The sequence below is a fragment of the Salmo salar genome, chromosome ssa29 (genome assembly GCF_905237065.1).
Source record: "Salmo salar chromosome ssa29, Ssal_v3.1, whole genome shotgun sequence".
NCBI lineage: Eukaryota > Metazoa > Chordata > Actinopteri > Salmoniformes > Salmonidae > Salmo > Salmo salar.
In genome coordinates, this window is record NC_059470.1 from 29,248,605 (window position 1) to 29,273,160 (window position 24,556).

Sequence of the window (24,556 nt, forward strand, 5' to 3'; positions counted from 1 at the left end):
GGGGTGTAGCACAGAAGCCGTCATTGACGGCAGCCACCCTCCCTTCCCTCCCTTTAGTTAGGGGTTTATTTTTGGGGGTTTTGTTGAGGTGCATACGGGGTCTGCACCTTTGGGGGGGGACTGTCACGTCCTGACCAGTAATAGGGGTTATTTGTTATTGTAGTATGGTCAGGACGTGGCAGGGGGTATTTGCTTTATGTGGTTCGCGGGTTATGTGTATGTAGAGGGGTGTTTTATTTATGTGTTCCGGGGTTTTGGTGTATGTTCTTGTTTTGGTATTCTAGGTTTTTCTAGTTTGTGTATTTCTTTGTTGGTCTGTGTGGCTCTCGATCAGGAACAGCTGTACATCATTGTTCCTGATTGAGAGTCATATATAGGGAGCTTGTTTTCACCTGGTTGATTGTGGGTAGTTGTATTTGCACTGCTGTTGTTTAGCCTGCAAATCTGTTAGCTGTCGTTCTTTGTTTATAGTTTTTCCGTGTTCGCTATAATAAATATAATAATGAGCACGCAACCCGCTGCACCTTGGTCTAATCACTTCGACAGCCGTGACACTCTAGCCATGAAATGCTTTGAAAGACTGGTCATGGCTCACATCAACACCATCATCCCAGACACCCTGTATCCACTCAAATTCACATACGACCGCAACAGATCCATGCAATTTCTATTACACTCCACACTGCCCTTTACCACCTGGACAAGAGGAACATCTAATATGAGAATGCTGTTAATTGACTACAGCTCATTGTTCCTCCAAGCTCATCACTAAGTTCAGGACCCGGGGACTAAACAATTACCTCTATAACTAGATTTTGGAATTACTGATTGGCCACCCCTAGGATGGTGAGGGTATGCAACAACACATCTGCCACACTGACCCTCAACACGGATGCTCCTCCGGGGTGCATGTTTGGTCCCTTCCTGTACTCTCTGTTCTCCCACGACTGCGTGACAGCGCACGACTCCAACACCATCATTAAGTTTGCTGACGGAAGGCCTCGTACTGGACGAAGATTTTTACTTTAACGTGTCGAATTCAGACACCGGACAAAGCCCAAATCCCCGTCATTCGCATGAACAAGAGACGAAGATATTGGGGACGTAGGTCGAGGTGCCTTGTAAGGATCCGACGGCGAGTGGGTAATCCGCCTCTACCATCAGTCCTATTAGCCAACGTGCAATCATTGGATAATGAACTGAATGAGCTCTGATCAAGACTCTCCAACCAACGGGACATTAAAAATTATAATATCTTATGTTTCACTGAGTCATGGCTGAACGACGACATGGATAACATACAGCTGGCTGGGTTTTCCGTACATCGGCAAGATAGAACAGCTGTAAGACTAGGGGTGGTGGTCTGTGTCTATTTGTCAATAACAGCTGGTGCAAGAAATCGAATATTAAGGAAGCCTCAAGGTTTTGCTCGCCTGATGTAGATTATCTCATGATAAGCTGTAGACCACACTATTTACCAAGAGAGTTTTCATCTATATGTTTCCGTAGCTGTCTATTTACCACAACAAACCAATGCTGACACTAAGACCACACTCAAAGAGTTGTATAAGGCCATAAGCAAAGAAGAAAATGCTCATCCAGAGGCGGCACTCCTAGTGACCGAGGACTTTAATGGAGGGACACTTAAATCCGTTTTACCTAATTTCTACCAGCATGTTACATGTGCAACCAGAGGGAAAATAACTCTAGACCACCTTTACTCCACACACAGTGTCACGGTTATCGAAAGGAGGAGCGGACCAAAGTGCAGCGTGTGTGTCGTTCCACATTTATTTACACTGTGAAACTATGCAATACATATAAATAAACTGAATAACAGAAACAACAAACCGTGACGCAGAGTTAACATACACGTACTCGAAAACAATCTCCCACAAACCCAGGTGGGAAAAACACCTACTGAAGTATGATCTCCAATTAGAGACAATGAGGACCAGCTGCCTCTAATTGGAGATCATCCCAAACAAAACCCAACGTAGAAATACAAAACTAGAACCTGACAACATAGAAAAACTAAACTAGAAAACCCCCCTGTCATGCCCTGACCTACTCTACCATAGAAAATAACAGCTTTCTAAGGTCAGGATGTGACACACAGAGACGCATACAAAGCTCTCCCTCGCCCTCCATATGGCAAATCTGACCATAACTCTATCCTCCTGAATCCTGGTTACAAGCAAAACTAAAGCAAGAAGTACCAGTGACTCGCTCAATATGGAAGTGGTCAGATGACACAGATGCTAAGCTACAGGACTGCCGATGAAACAACAGTGTTAGGCCTGATCACCGACAACGTTGAGACAGCCTATAGGGAGGAGGTCAGAGAGCTTGCAGTGTGGTGCAAGGATAACAACCTCTCCCGCAACGTGATCAAGACAAAGGAGATGATCATGGACTACAGGAAAAGGAGGGCTGAGCACGCCCCATTCTCATCGACCGGGCTGAAGTAGAGCAGGTTGAGAGCGTCATGTTCCTTGGTGTCCACATCACCAACAAACTATCATGGTCCAAACACACCAAGACAGTCGTGAATAGGGCACGAAATTGCCTATTCCCCCTCAGGAAAGTGACAAGATTTGTCATGAGTCCTCAGATCCTCAAAAAGTTCTACAGCTGCACCATTGAGAGGATCCTGACTGGTTGCATCACCGCCTGGTATGGCAACTGCTCGGCCTCTTGACCTTAGGGCAATATAGAGGGTAGTGTACAGCCCAGTACATCCAGAGGGGCCAAACTGCCTGACATCCAGGACCGCTATACCAGGCGGTGCCAATACAATTGCAAAGACTCCAGCCACCCTCGTCATAGACTGTTCTCTCTGCTACCGCACGGCAAGCGGTACCGGAGCGCCAAGTCTAAGTCCAAAAGGCTTCTTAACAGGTTCTACCCCAAGCCATAAGACTCCTGAACAGCTAATCAAATGACTACCCTGTCACGTCCTGACCAATATTTAGGTATTATTTCTATTATATTTGGTCAGGACGTGGCAGAGGTATATTTGTTTTGTATTATGGGGTTTTGTGTGTGGTGTAGTGGGGTGTATTAGTTTGGTATAGGTTCTAGGTTTGTTTTTCTATGTGTAGTTTTGGGTGCTGGACTCTCAATTGGAGGCAGGTGTTTCTAGTTGCCTCTGATTGGGAGTCCCATAAGTAGGTGTGTGTTTGTTTGGTTTTCGTGGGTAGTTGTTTTTGCACTGCGTGTTGTGTGCCTGCAAAACTGTTCCTGTCGTGTATATTGTTTTCCAGTGGATGTGTTACTCTTTTTTTTTATTAAAACATGAGCATCCATATTCCCGCTGCAGTTTGGTCTATTCAACACGGCTCTTTTTGTGACAGAACTACCCACCACCAAAGGACCAAGCAGCGGAGAAGAGGACAGAGGCAAGTGAGGGAGGAATGTTGGAGGCAGCCCCAATAATTTTTTAGGGGGGGCACAAGGGCTATTTGGCGGGGCGAGATTACAGCCCCAGGCCAGCTCCCCGTACCCTTGTAGGGCAGACTGGACAGGTCCCGTGCTTTGGGGTTGGGGCTGTGGTGAGGCCTGGGATTTTCAGGCCGGTAGGCAAGGTACCAGCGCCCCGCATGTGCCAGGGCGAAGTAGGCATCGAGCCGGAAGGGGTGATGCCAACCCTGCGCTCAAGACCGCCAGTGCGCCCTTTCGGTCCGTTGTTTCCCGCTAGATGCACTAGCATGGAGGTGCGTGTCTCCAGGCCGGCACGTCCAGTACCAGCCCCACGCATCAGGAGTCTAGTGCGTCAGCCCAGCACCGCCAGTCAACAGTCGTCGGAGCTGCCCGCCAGTCAACAGTCGTGGGAGCTGCCCGCCAGTCAACAGTCGTCAGAGCTGCCCGCCAGTCAACAGTCGCCGGAGTGGCCAGACTGCGCTGAACTGCCGGAGTGGCCAGACTGCGCTGAACTGCCGGAGTGGCCAGACTGCGCTGAACTGCCGGAGTGGCCAGACTGCGCTGAACTGCCGGAGTGGCCAGACTGTTCCCCGGCCCAGCCCGAGGGGCCCTCCTGTCCCCCGGCCCAGCCCGAGGGGCCCTCCTGTCCCCGGCCCAGCCCGAGGGGCCCTCCTGTCCCCCGGCCCAGCCCGAGGGGCCCTCCTGTCCCCCGGTCCAGCCCGAGGGGCCCTCCTGTCCCCCGGCCCAGCCCGAGGGGCCCTCCTGTCCCCGGCCCAGCCCGAGGGGCCCTCCTGTCCTCCGGCCCAGCCCGAGGGGTCCGTCTGCCTGGCGCAGCTATCGGCTCCACCGAAGTGGGCGACGCCGAGGGTGGAGCAGGGTCCACGTCCTGCACCGGAGCCACCTCCAGGATAGGTGGGTTGGGGAGGGAGGGTGTAGCACAGTGCCGTCGTTGATGGCAGCCACCCTCCCTTCCCTCCCTTATTGTTTAGGGGTATTGCTTTTTGGTTTTGTTGGGGTAATGGGGATTTTTGTGTTTTCTTTTAAGGTGCATTCCGGGGTCTGCACCTTTAGGGGGGTAATGTCACGTCCTGACCAATATTTAGGTATTATTTCTATTATATTTGGTCAGGACGTGGCAGAGGTATATTTGTTTTGTATTATGGGGTTTTGTGTGTGGTGTAGTGGGGTGTATTAGTTTGGTATAGGTTCTAGGTTTGTTTTTCTATGTGTAGTTTTGGGTGCTGGACTCTCAATTGGAGGCAGGTGTTTCTAGTTGCCTCTGATTGGGAGTCCCATAAGTAGGTGTGTGTTTGTTTGGTTTTCGTGGGTAGTTGTTTTTGCACTGCGTGTTGTGTGCCTGCAAAACTGTTCCTGTCGTATATATTGTTTTCCAGTGGATGTGTTACTCTTTTTTTTTTATTAAAACATGAGCATCCATATTCCCGCTGCAGTTTGGTCTATTCAACACGGCTCTTTTTGTGACATACCCGGACTATTTGCATTGACCCCCCCACCTCCCATTTATACGCCTCTGCTACTCTCGGTTTATTATCTGCGTATAGTGACTTTACCTCTAACTACATGTACATATTACCTCAATTACCTCGTACCTATGCACACCGACTCGATACTGGTACCTTGTGTATATAGCCAACTTATCATTACTCATTGTGTATTTATTCCTCGTGTTTAACAAAAGTTTTCATTATTTTTCTCTCTGCATTGTTGGGAAGTAAGCATTAATTAAGCAAGCATTTGCAGCTGTTGTTTAAGAAGCATGTGATAAATACAATTTGATTTGATTTTCTAGGGCGGCAGTTTTCCAATATGGCCGCCAACCAGCTCCATGGCTGTATTTCCATAGATAATTGCTCTGTAATGCACACTGATGGCTTAAAAGGTGGTGTGGAGAAATGCGGTGTGGAGAACACAATCAAATTGCCAAAATATGCACACAATTATTTTTGCCATCCAGCTCCATGGGGCTAAATTAGATCAGCTTCACCTGTCTGAATAACATTGATGATTGTCATTTGTCATTCTGCTTATACACTCACAATCCCTAATGCAATTTAAAAAAACTGTTGAATATTGTATTATCCATTCATTCATAATCCATGAATGATAAGAGGTCTGTTTCGATAGGAATCTGCAGTGTGTCGTAAAGACAGGTTTATTGTGGGCCTACAGTATGAGAAGAAGTTGGGACATCGACTGATGTCATCTCAACACGACTGATTAAAGTAATATTAAAGGGAAGTTGGTCAAACATTTACTTTATTCTCTTTGGCATTGTCAAGATGTATTCTTCCACCTTGGACATGGTTGGTGTATGCAGGAAAATGTCTGGTGTGAGTTGAGATATGAATGCACAGATTACTTTAGATTAGATATATTCCTGTGTTTGTTGTCTTTGTTGTTATGTGATCTGATGGTTTTGGTCTTGAGACCACTTCAAATCACATGTGGCCTGGGTCTTTGTCTAAAAACACTGGTTCTTGTTCTCAGCCTGGGTCTGCAGGGGTTGTGACTTGGCCTGGTTCTAGAGTTTTGAGGTCCCTTCTCTTGACTTCCTATCTGATTCCATGTAGATACAAAAAACCCAGATAACATGGCTTTGGAGTGTGGTTTAAAATTATTGCTGTCTTTCACATGTATCTCAGATCTTGTATTAACTTTTATTTATTTAGGGTAGCCCAATTGAGACCAGAGTGTCATTCCCAGTAGTACCCTGAGTACAAACATTTTCACACAAACAGGAAGAAAAAATTACATTACAAATAAAACAAGAAGAATAAAAAAAGTAACCACTAGGCACAACCTCAACACCACAATTTCAACAAATAAACCAGGTGAAAGCTGTCCTAATCAAACTAGTTCCCACTGTCCACCATACTGTAATAGGCAGATAGCAGTCAGCTAGCACAAAGCTACAAAGTCCCTGTCCTTCTCTTCCTCTGTCTAGACACCTTGATTTCCCATGCACAAAACTAATTACTGATTTCCCTATTTGAACTGAAGAGGTTTTTCTGATTCCAGAAGGATGTGTGTGTCTGGTGAGCGCATCTGTGCGTGCAACCTTTACTGTGACCATAAAACGTGCATTAGCTCCCCTGCACTAACACCTAGACTTAAGCTCAGCAGGCTAACCCAGTCTTTTGGTAATGTGTGTGTTCTAGACAGTATGCCAGCGGAGCCGGGCCTGTCCCAGGCAGATGTAGTGAACGGTAACTGTGCTATCTGTGGAGACAAAGCTACAGGGAAACACTATGGCGCCTCCAGCTGTGACGGATGTAAAGGTTTCTTCAGACGCTCCATACGCAAGAACCACATCTACTCCTGCAGGTAGGTGTGTGTGTTCAGCCTACAGCTGCATCCACCAGAGCCTATGTCTACGATAACATCAGACATAATATGAGATGTTAACGTCACAGTAATCATTACGCTGCTGCAGGTAGAGAAGTCACTAGTTGGTGGTGCTGGAATGAACAGAACTACAAGGAAGGCCCATAGAGTTCAAATATTGACAGGGATCCTGTATGTGTATCTGTCTGTGCGTCTCCAGGTTTAACCGTCAGTGTGTGGTCGACAAGGACAAGAGGAACCAGTGTCGGTTCTGCAGGCTCCACCAGTGTTTCAGAGCTGGCATGAAGAAAGAAGGTTGGCCACATCAGACCAGTACTAATGAATATCAATACAATACCATCAATGTACAGACTTTTGTTCCAGCCCAGCACTAACTCTGTACTCACAAACTGAAACTATGGATGTTGGGTGGCTGGGAGGCGGAATATACGGATGCTGGGTGGCTGAGACTATGGATACTGGGAGGCTAGGAGGCTGAAACTATGGATGCTGGGTGGCTGGGGGGCTGAAACTATGGATGCTAGGTGGCTGGGAGGCTCAAACTATAGTTGCTGGGTGGCTGAAACTATTGATGCTGGGTGGCTGGGAGGCTGAAACTATGGATGCTGGGTGGTTGGGAGGTTGAATCTAAAGATGCTGGGTGGCTGGGAGGCTGAAACGATGAATACTGGGAGGCTGAAACTATGCTTACTGGGTGGTTGGGAGGCTGAAACTATGGATGCTGGGTGGTTGGGAGGTTGAATCTAAAGATGCTGGGTGGCTGGGAGGCTGAAACGATGGATACTCCTTTAAAAGTTGTGAGCTTACACTTAGAGGTATCCACTTAGAGGTATCCAGCGTCACGGCTTCATTGCTCCAGACCAACGCAAGGGGGAGTTAGAGCACTCATTATGCATTTGGGTCCCAAGGATTTCATATGACCAATGATATCAAGTGGTTCCAATGACGAATTTGACGCGAGCCATCCGTCGCTGGTGACTTTCTTCAGTGAAGATGGCTGACAAAACATTACCGTGGATGCAAATGTAAGTAATTATAATGTCATAACAAGTCAAGCAAAAAATGTAGAATTGAGAGGAATATGATGATTGTGCACATTGTGCAAATGATTGTGCATATTTTTTGGTCATGAAGTTAATTTACTAAAATCGCTATTTAGCAAGTTAGCTGACTTGCTAACATTAGCCACCTAGCTAGCTAGTGTTATGACATGAGTATGAAATTGTAATTTGTGTTGTTTAATGTTTTAGGGACTCCTGAGAAAACCAGCAAACCAGGCTGTCATCTTGTAAAATAGTGGCTGTAAAGAATCTAGCTAACTAAAGCATTTACTGCAAATTGAATGTACAATTGTGTAAGCTTGCCTTGCTTATATTTGCCATGCAATGCAGCTGAAATAACATAGCTAGCTAACTATTTAGTTCTTATTGTGTAGTGGAGGATAAAAATAACTGTATGCCTATGGATGTGTAGCGAGCTACAGTATGTAGCCGATCTGTGTATGGACACGAAAACGTTTGGTATGAATATTAGTTCAGAACCTATGAACCTCAGCTATCATAGTTGATGTATCGACTTCAAGTCTGATTGACATTAATGAAGCCTATGGATTGAGTAGAATATAATAACTTTATTGTGCCAAGGATTCAAGTCCTATATACATGTACTGTAGTTATTACCACGCATGAGATCCCCCTCATTGTAGCCTGTACATTGAATATATTCATTGATCTTCCTTGGCAAATAAAGGTACGGTTCAGGTATGAATCTCTGTGAGACATTCTTTTTCAGTCATATCTAATACCAGGTGTATCAAACTCCATTCTTTGAATGATGCTGTGTCTGCATGTATGTATTACAATTATACACTAAAACAGTGTTTACAACTCCTGCTCCTGGGACATCAATGATTCCACATTGTAACTATGCAATAGACTAGAAACATGATTTAAGTAAAGGCTGATTTGTAATTCATATACACAGATAAAAACAGTACACTACACTTCCTATACATATCTAACTCCCTTCATCTGCATTAATCTGAGGACACAGGATAGGTGTAGTATTTCAATGAGATACTTAATTTCAACCAGTGGAGAATGTGAAATGCTTTATTGAAAGAAGTTCATTATCCAGGTGTTATAAATATATAATACATGCATTATAAATATTATAATTGTAATATTATATTATAAATACAAGTTCAATCTGTACTTCAATGCACATATGGTGTGCATTATAAACAAAAGAGGAAGAAAGAGGAGGTGGGGAGAGAGGTAAAACAGAGGAGCAGGGAAGACAGCATATGATTAATGAATTATAGTACTACCCTAATATTCTCTCAGTTCATCACGATTACATAATAGTGTCTCTAGTGGTGTCTTCTAACCAGCCTTCGGTTCCCAGTCGGCCCGAAGGTTATCTTAAGTGCGGGTGAGGTGGCAATGATGGGACTGGCTTCCTCTCTCACATCAAAACATACCTGCAGAAGAGAGACAAATGGATAGAGAGAGAGCATGATTAAGCTTTGTTTTGTTTTTTTTCTAACACAGTCAGTAATCATAATCATCAGGAGGTGAAATGCAAAACTGACCTTGGATCATTAACTCTGGGACTACTACATCTCTATCTGTATTTCAATGTAAAGCATATCTTAAATTATACTTCCTGTTGACCCGACAATGGGACCTCTCACCTATGATCATGCTGTGCCCTCTGTGTCAGCCAGTTCAGATGCGGGAGGAGTTCACCAACACAGCTGATATAACCTAGAGGATTTAGGGAGAAGGGGCAGAGGGATGAAGTGAAGGACAGAGACTGTTATTGAGAAAATAAGGTAGTTAAAGAGACAGTGTTCAACAGGAATCTGTGTGTGTAGTCTCACCTGGTGTCCACACTAAGTGGCTACAGAGTACTTTATGCTGAAAAACAGACACATGAGGACAAACAATAGAAGATAATATCATTATTAGACTTTTACATTATCAGATCACAAATGAATACATAAATATCACTTGAAGCTTGATGATGACGTGATCATTTGAATCAGTTGTGTAGTGCTAAGGCAATAGCTGGTGAGGGGTCAGGTTCGCCTCTGTACTTAAAGTACAGAATACAGAATACAGAGTACAGAATCAGTTGTGTAGTGCTAAGGCAATAGCTGGTGAGGGGTCAGGTTCGCCTCTGTACTTAAAGGGTGATAATTCCAACTCTCCGTGAAATGCTGCAGATCTGCCCGCAGACGAGGTAGGAACACATATCCCACACAGAAGAGGGGGATAGAATTCGACAGGTCAAGGTAGCCTTCTTCCTCCAAACTGTGCAGCAAGTTGTAGTACTGACATGTCACAGCACTCCAAACATCTCTCCATAAGTGTTCCACTCTAACAGAGAGAAATGAAATAGTTTTGGGGGGGGGGGGTAATCTCTGTGGTTCTATGGTCTTCCTCCATGAATACTAAACACCGAGGTGGGTCCGAAGTTATAGAAATGCAAGTTGTGTGTGCCTCTGTGAGTGGTTACTGACTGTATGTAACACAGACACCTATCTGAGTGTACGTGAAACATTTAAATATAGAGGGCTATGTGTCTCACCACTTGGTTATTGCAAGGCTAACCCCCAGGGAAATCATGACTTGGCAGCAACAGGTGCTTGAGAGTTCAGTGAAAATGGCTGAGTGTTTGTAGTGTAAATCTGAAAATTAGCAGCTGACATCTTAAGGGTTTTTTAATTAATCAATGTGAGACAGGTTCCATGTACAACAAGACAGGCAGAGAGGAAGAGAGAAAAAGAACACAGAACAGTTTAATTACCTCTGGTTATGGACACTTTTGCCAGCAGTAAAGCTTCCACGGCCTGTTCCTCGGACAGTGAACAGACATCTGGCAATATCTACATTTTTGACCCAAAAATGACATTTTTTTTGACCCATTTTTAAACTAACTTCTTAGATTTGATGGAGACATTATACATCGTAGTACCTTATCAATTTATGATTTGTATCAATGTGGACGAGAGACAGGGGAGAAGGAACAGAGTATTTTTGCCAAGCAATGCAACGAAGCTGGATCATTCTGGCAATGATACCTGCACCGTCTACATGCTGCAAAGACTCGTTAAACTCTTTGCCATTGTACACGATGGCCCATTGCTCTGAGACTTCATTTGACCATTCTAAAGCCCGCATGGGGCATCCTTGCCTTAATGGCGCTGACTTTCTGGTCTAACTCTTCATCTGACGTATCAGATTAGCATTTCATGACAGACATTTTGTTCTTTCATCCTTCTGTAAAAAACGCTAACCGTTACACTGTCATGAAATATGATTATATATTGACTCTGAAACAAATAGGACGTGGCCTGCTTATGAGTTGCCATGAAAGAAAGTTAGATGAGTTCAACTGAAAATGGCGAGAACAGGCGTTCGTAGCTAAATGTTTTTGGTTAATCTGAGAATAATAATTGCATGATTTATCATTCTACGGTATGTATGTATGTATGTATGTAATATAGTAGAATGTTATTAACTGACACTGAATCGTAGGAGCTAACTACTAGCTATGTAGAAGTTAGACAGAAGAACGCCCAGTGCTGCTCACCTGAGATACCATCATCACACAGTCCTTCGTAGGTGTCCGCTATGACTTCTTTTGTGTTGGAAAGAAAGGCTGAACAGTATTGTTGTAGCCAAACTGACTCTCAAAAAATGGCCAAAATGGAGGGTGGTTGATAGCGAAATTAAATTGGAGTTTTATTTTCAAATACATTTTTTGTTCTCGAAGTATTTTTGGGGAATAAAATGCATAAAGTTTTGCGCTCTATTACAAATATTTGATTGCAATTTTTTTTTTTTACTTTGAAGCCTCGTTTTTGCTTTCAGAACAATTATTTTTGATTGACAGAAATGTACCTCCGTAGCATATAACAATTTGCCTGTGAATAACCAGATTTGCCGACCAAGGGGGAGTTAGAGCACTGATCATGCCTTTGGGTCCCAATGCACTTCTGTGTCTCTAACTGACAATGAATGGGCAATATAAACCAAATAATAAACTGATAATTGTGCACGACTTCAAATGAAACAAACAGGGAGCAGGTTTCGAACCCTCAAACTTCTTGCCCGAAGTCCAGTGCGCTATCGACTGTGCACCAAAAGTAACGAACCACATAGCATATCATTACAGCAGTATGTACCGGTATTGTGTGTTGAGTGCTCATAATTGTATTTTAATGAAAACGAACACTTTGACAAAAGAAACAAAAGAAACAGAAAACAACTACCCACAAAAACTAATGGAAAAACAGGCTGCCTAAGTATGGCTTCCAATCAGAGACAACGATAGACAGCTGCCTCTGATTGGAAACCATACCCGGCCAAAACATAGAAAACAAAAACATAGAATGCCCACCCACTTATCACACCCTGACCTAACTAAACAGAGAAAACACAGCTCTCCTAGGTCAGAGCGTGACAGGTATGTTAGCTATCTACCTAACGTTAGTAGTTATACATCAAACTTGCCAGTATATTAACTATAGGCAATCTAACTACCCAACTTTAATTGACTTGATTATTCCCGTCATTCTTAGCATAGCTAAATGGTATAGTCGTTGTGCGTTCTCAATGGTCATTCGGGTGCTTTCGTAATTTCACTCTGGCTATCTACTCCGATTTCAGAGCACTCTCATCTGAGTGTACCAGAGCTCAGAATAATGAATTTACGAGCGCTCAACACCCGTTGAATAAAAACGTTCGGTGTCAGTAAATGTCGGCAAAAAAGTGCAATTAAATTGTTTCCAGCAGTACAGTTACAGTCACCAACACTCTGGTTAACAAGAAAATTGCCTATCCAGCTCTGTTAGGGCAAGTAAAATGGTCAGAGTGGTCTCATTTGTGTCTGGAAGTAGCTAGCAAGCTAGCCAACGTTAGCTTGGGTGCTTAACTGCCGTTGTAAGGCCAGAACGCTCAAATCAACCCTACTCCTCGGCCCGAATGTCCAGTGTGCGCTCCGAGAGCGAAACGGTCTGAATTTACAAACTGACAATCTGACAATGCTTTGAATTTATTAGCGCAGGCACTCCAGATTGAATTTAAGAAAACACCCAAAGTTGAAAAATGTCTAACTAGTAATTTGTTATTCTAACTAGCTAGCAAGAGGTTGAATAGCAACAGCATCAACTTCCAGTAGAGAAGTAGAGAAGGCAAAGAGCAAGTACGCTCAACTGAAAGTTTGGTTACACTACAATTAGGGTGTGGAAATGTTATGCCCCTTAGATATTAATTTAGAATCCTCCAATCCTCTAATGCTGTAGCCTACTCCCGACCGTCATGTTGTACAGCGCCATATTTTCCATTCCATTCTAATGGAAACACTGAGGGTTTAATTTGTCATTTTTCTTGGAATAGAAACACCATAATATTAATCAAATGAATTAAGCCAAATTTCTTAAAATCAATCCCATATACTATGTTATTACAAAAAAGGTTTTAGATTCTCTTGTAATGCCAATATGGAAGACTATCAAATACTTGTAAAATATGCCCTCTGGTGGTAAAACTAGCACTAACTTGCATTAACAGAAAAAATGGCTGACAAATAAAATAACGTGCCACAGAATGCTGCAGCAGTGTCATAATCTTCGTCGTCTGAAGAGGAGAAATCATTGGACCAATATGCAGTGGGTATATTGCTCATCTTCGTATTTATTGAAGGTAAACACACTTAAACAAAATAACGACGATAACAGTCCAGTAAGGTGCACAGACTAAACCGGAAACAACCACCCACAAACACAAGTGAAAACGAACACACTAAATATGGCCTCCAATTAGAGACAACAACCACCAGCTGCCTCTAATTGGAGGTCATTGAAAAAAACACAACATAGAAAGAGAAACCTAGAATAAACATAGAAATAGAAAATATAGAACATACATCAAAACCCCGAAACACACAAAACAAACACCCCCTGCCACGCCCTGACCAAACTACAAAAACAAATAACCCCTTTTACTGGTCAGGACGTGACAAGCAGCTTGCAAGGTGTGCTGCAACTTTTAAAGGAGAAACCACTGTATGAATGGTGGGTGGCTGAAACTATGAATGCTGGGTGGCTGAAACTATTTAAAAGAAAATGTGTCTTTATTTAACTAGGCAAGTCAGTTAAGAACAAATTCTTATTTTCAATGACGGCCTAGGAACAGTGGGTTAACTGCCTTGTTCAGGGGCAGAAAGACACATTTTTACCTTGTCAGCTCGTGGATTTGATCTTGCAACCTTTCGGTTACTAGTTCAACGCTCTAACCACTAGGCTACCTGCCATGTGGCGGGAGGCTGGGAAGCTAAAATTATGGAAACTGGGAGGCTGACAATATGCATACTGGGTGGCTGAGAGGATGAAACTATGAATGCTGGATGGATGGGAGTTTGAAAGTATGGATGCTGGAAGGCTGGGAGGCTAAAACTATGGATACAGATTGGCTGGGAGGCTGAAACTATGGATGCTGGGTGGCTGGGAGGCTGACACTGGATGCTGGGTGCCTGGGAAGCTGAAACTATGGAAACTGGGTGGCTGAAACTATGGATTCTGGGTGGTTGGGAGGCTGAAACTATGGAAACTGGGTTGCTGAGAGGCTGAAACTATTGATGCTTGGTGGCTCGGAGGTATAACATATGGATGCTAAGTGGCTGGGAGGCTAAAACAATGGATATTGGGTTGCTGAGAGGCTGAAACTATGGATACTGGGTTGCTGAGAGGCTGAAACTATGGATGCTGGGGTGGCTGGGAGGCTGAAACTATGTATACTGGGTGGCTGGGATGTTGAAACTATGGATGCTGAGTTGCTGGGAGGCTAAAAAACGATGGATTTTGAGTGGCTGGGAGGATGAAACTATGGATAAGGGGACGCTGGGATGCTGAACTATGGATATCGGGTTGCTGAGAGGCTGAAACTATGGATGCCGGGTTGCTGGGAGGTTGCAGCTATGGATACAGGGTGGCTGGAGGCTGAAAGCATGAATTATGGGTGGCTGAAACTATGGATGCTGGGTGGCTGGGAGGCTGAAACTATGGATGGTTTGTGGCTGGGAGGCTGAAACTATGGATACTGGAAGGCTGGGATGTTGAAACTATGGATGCTGGATGGCTGGGAGGCTAAAACGATGGATACTGGGTGGCTGGGATGTTGAAACTGTGGATGCTGTGTGACTGGGAGGCTAAAACGATGGATACTGGGTGGCTGGAATGTTGAAACTGTGGATGCTGTGTGACTGGGAGGCTAAAACGATGGATACTGGGTGGCTGGGATGTTGAAACTGTGGATGCTGTGTGACTGGGAGGCTAAAACGATGGATACTGAGTGGCTGGGATGTTGAAACTGTGGATGCTGTGTGACTGGGAGGCTGAAATGATGGACAAGGGGTGGCTGGGAGGCTGGAACTATGGATACTGTGTTGTGGAGAGGTTGAAACTATGGATGCTGGGGTTGCTGGGAGGTTGAAACTATGGATGCTGTGTGGCTGGGAGGCTGAAACTATGATACTGGGAGGCTGAAACTATGGATACTGGGTGGCTGGGAGGCTAAAACTATGGATGCTGGGTGGCTGGGAGGCTGAAACTATTGATGCTGGGTGGCTGGGAGGCTGAAACTATGGATACTGTGTTGTGGAGAGGTTGAAACTATGGATGCTGGGGTTGCTGGGAGGTTGAAACTATGGATGCTGTGTGACTGGGAGGCTGAAACTATGATATTGGGAGGCTGAAACTATGGATGCTGGGTGGCTGGGAGGCTAAAACTATGGATGCTGGGTGGCTGGGAGGCTGAAACTATTGATGCTGGGTGGCTGGGAGGCTGAAACTATGGATGCTTCGTAGCTGGGAGGCTGAAACTAAGGATACTGGGTGGATGGGAGGCTGAAACAATGGATACTGGAAGTCTGAGACTACATATACTGGGTGGCTGGGAGGCTTAAACTATTGAATGCTGGGTGGCTGAATGTAGTGATTCTGGGTGGCTGGGAGCTGAAACCTTGGATACAAGGTGGCTGGGAGGCTGAAACTATGGATTATGGGTGGCTGGGAGCTGAAACTTTGGATACAAGGTGGCTGGGAGGCTGAAACTATGATTCTGGTTGGCTGAGAGGCTGAACTATGGATACTGGGTTGCTGAGAGGTTGAAACTATGGATGCTGTGTGGCTGGGAGGCTGAAACTATGTATACCGGGTGGCTGGGAGGTATAACATATGGATGCTGGGTGGCTGGGAGGCTAAAATGTTGGGTACTGTGAGGCTGAAACTATGTATACCGGGTGGCTGGGAGGCTGAAAATATGGATGATGGGTGGCTGGGAGGCTGATACTTGGTATACTGGGTTGCTGAGAGGCTGAAACTATGTATGCTGGGTGGCTGGGATGTTGAAACTATGTATGCTGGGTGGCTGGGAGACTGAAACTATGGATGATGGGTGGCTGGGAGGCTGAAACTTGGTATACTGGGATGCTGATAGGCTGAAACTATGTATGCTGGGTGGCTGGGATGTTGAAACTACATATGCAGGGTGGCTGGGAGTTACAAACTATGGATGATGGGTGGCTGGGAGGCTGAAACTATGGATGCTTTGTAGCTGGGAGGCTGAAACTTGGTATACTGGGTGGCTGGTATGTTGACACTATGGATGCTGGGTGGCTAAAACGATGGATACTGGGGGGCTGAACCTTTGGATGCTGGGTTGCTGAGAGGCTGGACCTATGTATACTGGGTGGCTGGGATGTTGACACTATGGATGGTGGGTGGCTAAAACGATGGATACTGGGAGGTATTAACTGTGGATGCTGGGTGGCTGAGAGGCTGAAACGATGGATACTGGGTGGCTAGGAGGCTGAAAGTATGGATGCTGGGTGGCTGGGAGGCTGAAAGTATGGATGCTGGGTGGCTGGGAGGTAGAAATTTGGGATGATTGGTGGCTGGGAGGCTGAAATTTGGGATGATTGGTGAATGGGAGGCTGGAATGATGGATAAGGGGTGGTTGGGAGGCTGAAATGATGGATAAGGGGTGGTTGGGAGGCTGAAACTATGGATAAGGGGTGGCTGGGAGGCTGACACTATGGATACTGTGTTGCTGGGATACTGGTATGCTGAAAATATGTATACTGGGTGGCTTGGAGGTATAAAATATGGATGCTGGGTGGCTGGGAGGCTAAAACGATCAATACTGGGAGGCTTAAACTATGGATACTGGGTAGCTGAAAGTATGGATTCTGGGTGGCTGGGAGCTGAAACTATGAATGCTGGGTTGTTGGGTGGTTGAAACTGTGGATGCTTGGTGACTGGGAGGCTGAAACTATGGATACTGGGTGGGTGGGAGGCTGAAACTGAATGCTGGGTGAATGAGAGGCTGACACTGGATACTGGGTGGATGGGAGGCTGAAACTATGAATGCTGGGTGAATGAGAGGCTGACACTATGGATACTTGGTGGTTGGGAGGTTGAAACTATGGATACTGGGTGGCTGGGAGGCTGAAACTATGGATACTGCTTGGTTGGGAGTCTTAAACTAAGTCTTGGAGGCTCAGTGGCTGAAACTATAGATGCTGGGAGATTGAAACTAAGTATTTGAATCTGTGAGGCTGAAACTAGCTCTGGGAGGCTAAGAGGCTGAAACTATGGATGCTGGGTGGCTGGGAGATTGAAACTATGGATGCTGCTTGGTTGGGAGTCTTAAACTAAGTCTTGGAGGCTCAGTGGCTGAAACTATAGATGCTGGGAGATTGAAACTAAGTATTTGAATCTGTGAGGCTGAAACTAGCTCTGGGAGGCTAAGAGGCTGAAACTATGGATGCTGGGTGGCTGGGAGATTGAAACTATGGATGCTGCTTGGTTGGGAGTGTTAAACTAAGTCTTGGAGGCTCAGTGGCTGAAACTATAGATGCTGGGAGATTGAAACTAAGTATTTGAATCTGTGAGGCTGAAACTAGCTCTGGGAGGCTAAGAGGCTGAAACTATGGATGCTGGGTGGCTGGGAGGCTGAAGCTACCCCTGGGAGTCTGGGAGTCTGAAACGAACTCTTCTATAAACCAGAAGTAATTATTCAGAGAACGTTGTGTTTATGAGGTGTATCAGAGTTGGATTGTATGTGTGTGTGTGTGTGTGTGTGTGTGTGTGTGTGTGTGTGTGTGTGTGTGTGTGTGTGTGTGTGTGTGTGTGTGTGTGTGTGTGTGTGTGTGTGTGTGTGTGTGTGTGTGTGTGTGTTTATGGGCCCAATAACCTTGGCATAGAGTTTAATGACATCCAAATCATGTGCCTTTCAAACATGTTGTTCAAGGCTGCTATTGGTTAACGTTTGACTTCACCTCTCTACACAGCTCTTTTGCTAGGATGGTATCAGCAAATTCAGGGGGACTTGAATCTATCCAGATCCATGCGGTTGTTAGTCTTCCACACTAGCTGTGGGAAATGTTAACACAGAAATGTCATAGTGATATATCTCATCTGATGTATGTGTGTGTGTATTTCAGCGGTTCAGAATGAAAGAGATCGAATCAGCTCCAGAAGAAGCATTCAGGACAATCAGGATATCCTACCTATCACTGTTCTTGCCCAGGCGGAGTCCCTGTCTCAACATGTAACACACACACACACACACACACACACACACACACACACACACACACACACACACACACACACACACACACACACACACACACACACACACACACACACAAATACAGGACAAATACAATTGCTCTAAGTAATCATGTAGAAGGTGGTTAATATCATCATGAGAGTCTCCATTCATCTGTATGACAGCTCACTTCCTTCTCTCTCTAGATCACTGTGTCCAGTCCCAGGGGTGCAGTAGATGTGTCAGAACAGAAGTCAGCCGGTGTGGGGGATGTCTGTGACTCCATGAGACAACAGCTGCTTGTGTTGGTGGAATGGGCCAAGTACATTCCTGCCTTCGGAGAGCTGCCCCTGGATGACCAGGTACACAACCTGACCAGGCTAGGCCAACTACACGACTACCAAGTAGTGACTGGAACTGGACTGAAACAAAACAGTGGTTGTCAAAGTTTTGCCACAACTCAACTAAAGCCTTTTGAATGTGCCTGTGACCTTCCACAAACACAAAGTAATGTTTCTGGCTTCAGTCCGTAGCTAATGATTTAGAGTCAAATGATGCTGAGATGTTTGTAGCCGGTGTTTGGTCACTCATGTCATTGTTTCTCATGCTGTGTGTGTGTTTTGTTTCGTGTGTGTGTGTGTGTGTTTTGTTTCGTGTGTGTGTGTTTTGTTTTGTGCGTGTGTGTGTGTTTGTCCAGGTGAGTCTGCTCAGAGCTCATGCAGGGGAACACCTTCTACTTGGGGTCGCCAAGAGGTCAATGCCTTATAAGGACTTCCTGCTCCTTGGTAAGAACTGACCAATCACCTCTCCTTCATGCCTCAGTTACACCCAGTCAAACCTGCCATACTCCTTTGCCAAGCTTGTTTTAAGTCTAACAGGTCGTTGCCCTGCAAGACTGTTATATACCCTGATAATCATTGACCAAGGCTTATCTATGGAGGCCTCTGACTTAAGCACTTCTTATCAGAGATAAATACATGGACGACACTTTACTTGGATTGACCCTACAGATGATTTGTAGATGGTAAAACTATCCAAATAATGAGTTAGTAAGTAGTGGTACATACACACAACGCAGGTACTAACAGACACACATTGTACACATTAATAACAGATTAAATGTACTGCACTGACACAAATGTTTCAGCATGCTTATAGAGAAGGGCACCAAAATGTACTTTAATGACACAAATGACCGATGATTGGTTGAAAGAAATTGATAATAAGGAGATTGTGGGAGCTGTACTGTTAGATTTCAGTGCAGTCTGATATTATTGACCATAACTGGTCCTGAACATCTCTAAAACTAAGAGCATTGTATTTGGTACTAATCATTCCCTAAGTTCTAGACCTCAGCTGAATCAGATAATGAATGGTGTGGCTGTTGAACAAGTTGAGGAGACTAAATTACTTGTTATTACCATAGATTGTACACTGTCTTGGTCAAAACATATATTCAATGGTTGTAAAGATGGGGAGAGGTCTGTCCATAATAAAGAGATGCTCTGCTTTTTTTGACACCACACTCCACAAAGCAAGTCCTGCATGCTCTAGTGTTATCTTATCTTGATTATTGTCCAGTCTTGTGCTCAAGAGCTGCAAAGAAAGACCTAGTTAGGCTGCAGCTGGCCCAGAACAGATTGGTACATCTTGCTCTTCATTGTAATTAGAGGGTAAATATTAATACTACACATGCCAGTCTCTCTTGGCTAAGAGTTGAGGAGAGACTGACTGTGTCACTTCTACTTTTTATAAGAAACATACATAAATTATATACATTAAAGTGTTGGAAATTCCAAATTGTTTGTATAGTCAACTTACACACAGCACTGACACACACAGACTTATCCCAACAGACATGCCACCAAGGGTCTTGTCACAGTCCCCAGGTCAAGGAAACATATAGTATTATACAGAGCCATGATTGCATGGAACTCCCTTCCATTTCATATAGCACAAGTGAACAGCAAACCTGGTTTCAAAAAACAGATAAAGCAACACCTCACGGCACAACGCCTCTACCCCATGTGACCTACTTGTTGTGTGTATGTACCGACATGTACAGTATGTGTAACTGATAGATGCACACACACACACACTACATTTAATTTTTTTTTAAATGTACTGTATGTAAATTGTATAGGTTTTTGTCTGTAATGTTTTTTTCGTCATGTCGGACCCTAGAAAGACTAGCAGTCAACCAAATAAAATAAAATAATGAAATCACTAACAGACACACACAAATAGTACATCCCTCATAACACATGGAAACACACACTCAACCCCCCTCCCATAACACATACTCAACCCCACACCCATAACACACACTCAACCCCCATGCCATAACACACACTCAACCCCCATCCCATAACACACACTCAACCCCCCCTCCCATAACACACACTCAACCCCTCTCCCATAACACACACTCAACCCCCATCCCATAACACACACTCAACCCCCTCCATTAACACACACTCAACCCCCTCCCATAACACACACTCAACCCCCCTCCCATAACACACACTCAACCCCCATCCCATAACACACACTCAACCCACCTCCCATAACACACTCAACCCCCCTCCATTAACACACACTCAACCCCCTCCATTAACACACACTCAAACCCCCTCCATTAACACACACTCAACCCACCTCCCATAACACACACTCAACCCACCTCCATTAACACACACTCAACCCCCCTCCCATAACACACACTCAACCCCTCCCATAACACACACTCAACCCCCCCTCACATAACACACACTCAACCCCCTCCCATAACACACACTCAACCCACCTCCATTAACACACACAACCCCCATCCCATAACACATGGAAAACACACACTCAACCCACCTCCCATAACACACACTCAACCCCACACCCATAACACACACTCAACCCCCATCCCATAACACACACTCAACCCCCATCCCATAACACACACTCAACCCCCCCTCCCATAACACACACTCAACCCCCCTCCCATAACACATGGAAAACACACACTCAACCCCTCCCATAACACACACTCAACCCCCATCCCATAACACACACTCAACCCCCATCCCATAACACACACTCAACCCCTCCCATAACACACACTCAACCCACCTCCCATAACACACACTCAACCCACCTCCATTAACACACACTCAACCCCCTCCCATAACACACACTCAACCCCCCTCCATTAACACACACTCAACCCCCCTCCCATAACACACATGGATCCCTCCCCTCTCTCCCTCTCCAGGTAATGGGTGTGTGATCCATGGCAGCAGTGCAGAGCCAGAGATCGGTCGTGTAGCTAACCGTATTCTAGGTGAGCTGGTCCTGCCCTTCCAGGACATCCAGATAGATGACCATGAGTACGCTGCTCTCAAGGCACTCGTCTTCTTTGACCCTGGTAAAGCACTTGAACGTTTCCCGAACCAGACAACCTTCCATACTGTATTTTCACACTTTTACACACCACACACACACACATACCCACCACACACACCCACACACACCACACACACTCATACACATCACTGACACCACACACACCACACACACTACACAATAGCTTTATTTACTCAACTGAATAAAGTTAATTTGAATGGTGGTTTTGTTAATCATTGACATGTGACTGTTCTCTGTTCCTTTTGTTCCACCCGGACACCAAAAGTCTTCACACATTCATTTCATATCATTCATCAATACATTTTCTCCCTCTCCATCCATCCCTTCATCCGTCCATCTCTCCTTCTCTCCAGATGCCAAGTCTCTGCGGGATCCGTGTAAGATCAAGGCGATGCGTCTGCAGGTCCAGATGAGTCTAGAGGACTATATTAACGACCGTCAGTATGACTCCAGAGGGAGGTTTGGAGAGCTGCTGCTACTGCTTCCTACTCTACAGTCCATCACCTGGCAGATGATAGAACAACTGCAGCTTGTTAAACTCTGTGGCCTGGCCAAGATAGACAACCTACTGCAGGAGATGCTGCTGGGAGGTGGCTGTATGATAACATCACATTAATAATATTGTTAAGTAATATAGATAGTTATGACGCTACTTGGAGGTGAGTAGTAGAGTGCACATTTAATGGTAAATATATTCTCCTGCGTCTTGATTGGCTGGTTTGTCTGCCTGTCTCCAGGTCTGGCATCAGAGCCCGCCCACCTGCACCAACCAGGCCACACCCAGTTAGCCCAGGACCCTTTGACTGGACACACACTGGTCATCAGCCCCATGCCTGCTACACACACTTCTCAGATAGGTAAGACACACACACACACGAAGTTGTTCCTCAGATAGGCAAGATTCATGGGCATTCACTGGCAAGCAACCATGACTGCTCCATATTACCCTCTCTGTCTCTCTCTGTCCCTCTGCTGTGGCTCTCTCTCTCTCTCTCTCTCTCTCTCTCTCTCTCTCTCTCTCTCTCTCTCTCTCTCTCTCTCTCTCTCTCTCTCTCTCTCTCTCTCTCTCTCTCTCTCTCTCTCTCTCTCTCTCTCTCTCTCTCTCTCTCTCTCTCTCTCTCTCTCTCTCTCTCGTATGGCTCATCTCTCTCTCTCTCCCCTCCATCTCTCTCTCTCTCCCCATCTCCCCCCTTTCCCTCCCTCTTCTCTCTTCACAGCGTCTCCAGACACTCCTATCCCGTCTCCTCCTCAGGGTCCATAGATTATCAAGTCAACTTCAAGCCCCTCCTTCCTGCTGGCTCCGCCTTCCACAAAGACGTACCCGGAACCCTCCCCCTGAGTGTACAGCACCCGACCCGCGAATAACAACTACAAAAAACAACAGAAAGTCTGTTCGATGGGCAAAATACTCATTTGAGATATACATTCTATGCGTAACTCGTAAATCATGCATTCAATGGTAGTGTCAAAACTTGAGTTTGCCCTATTTAGTGCCATAGGTTTTCACTCCAGTTCGGTAGTCTAGAAATTGAGTAATCTGTGTAAATTGAAGCATCTATAAATCATTCGATTATTCCTAGTCTCTGAGCCTGTGTTATCATGGTGTAAATGACAGTATGTATTTAAGCCTTCCATAGGCTCATCATTGAAGATGGAGTGAGAGATTTGCTAATCAACGTGTACATTATATACAGTATGTGTTTCTCAAAGCGATTAGGACTGTGTCTGTAACACATGATGTTCACGTGTTGCCATGTTGCTTGTGGTGTGGTGCTTTACTGGAGCATAATGTATGTCAATAATATAACTAACTATATATTTAGTTCTTAATCAACTCTGCAGTGGCTTTTAGTCTTTTGAGATTACTGTCATGATATGATAGTATATGAAAACTGTCAAATTTGGTGTTTAAATTCAGTTGTATTTGTCAAATGAATCTTATTGAACTTCTTTAGAGACTTTCAAATGGTGTATACATGTTAGACAATGTAAGCTGTGTATTGTGATTATAACAGAACAGTATTGTCATTGAATTGTAGCCTCTGCTTTAGTCTGCTTTTGCATGAACATGGACATAGTTCTGAAAAAATACAGACTTAATAGAACTAACCCAGAAACCACATTGTCCCGCAGCAGAGAAATTAAGGGTACTGGCTCCCCCATGTGGCTTGTTTAGAAATATACATTCTGTAATCACTAGATGGCCAAGGTGTCAATATGGTCAGAGAGGATGAGAAAGTATGTGAGGTATTTGTTATTAATTAATGATATAGATAGGTTCCATATTTCATTTTTTTCCATGACCTTTCCCCCGACTGTTCCTATAAATGTTCTATTGGTCTGGGATATGTGGTGTGTGTCTAAGGCTGGATTGATCTGGGTTATGCTCTGTTTGTTGATGTGAGTTGAGTGAAAGCTCATTTTGCCCCCTCATCTAAAAGAAAATAAGAAAACACAAAAATAGTGTAGGAATAAATGTGCCTCCATATAAACCCTACCCATACTGAATGTTTTAGTGTGTTTATGTTTACACTCAGTCTTGGGTAGCTTACTTTCCAAATGTAATCCATTACAGTTTCAGTAAGTAACTTCTAGATTATCCAAACTCAGTAGCGTAATCTGATTACAATCTGTTACTTTTAGATTACTTTCCCCTTAAGAGGCATTAGAAGAAGACCACAATGAATGTGACCAATTAAACAAAATGATTGCATGATAAATCAATG

General features: G+C 44.7%; 1 protein-coding gene across 7 annotated transcripts in view; it reads left to right on the top strand.

Annotated features, from left to right (window-relative positions):
• LOC106590549 (hepatocyte nuclear factor 4-gamma) overlaps nt 1–24,338 on the top strand; it is a 36,139-nt gene extending 11,801 nt beyond the window's left edge. For 3 of the 7 annotated variants that reach the window (XM_045711062.1, XM_045711063.1, XM_045711059.1), the window contains 9 exons: nt 6,603–6,768; nt 6,989–7,101; nt 18,304–18,410; nt 18,620–18,775; nt 19,111–19,198; nt 21,679–21,831; nt 22,184–22,426; nt 22,568–22,687; nt 23,048–24,338. In XM_045711062.1, the coding sequence (XP_045567018.1) occupies nt 6,608–6,768; nt 6,989–7,101; nt 18,304–18,410; nt 18,620–18,775; nt 19,111–19,198; nt 21,679–21,831; nt 22,184–22,426; nt 22,568–22,687; nt 23,048–23,091 (1,185 nt within the window). In that variant the 5' untranslated portion in view covers nt 6,603–6,607 and the 3' untranslated portion in view covers nt 23,092–24,338. The remainder of the gene's footprint in view (nt 1–6,602; nt 6,769–6,988; nt 7,102–18,303; nt 18,411–18,619; nt 18,776–19,110; nt 19,199–21,678; nt 21,832–22,183; nt 22,427–22,567; nt 22,688–23,047) is intronic. The other 4 variants (XM_014181660.2, XM_014181658.2, XM_045711060.1 and 1 more) reach the window with 3 other exon arrangements.
• The last annotated feature ends 218 nt before the right edge of the window (nt 24,339–24,556 follow it).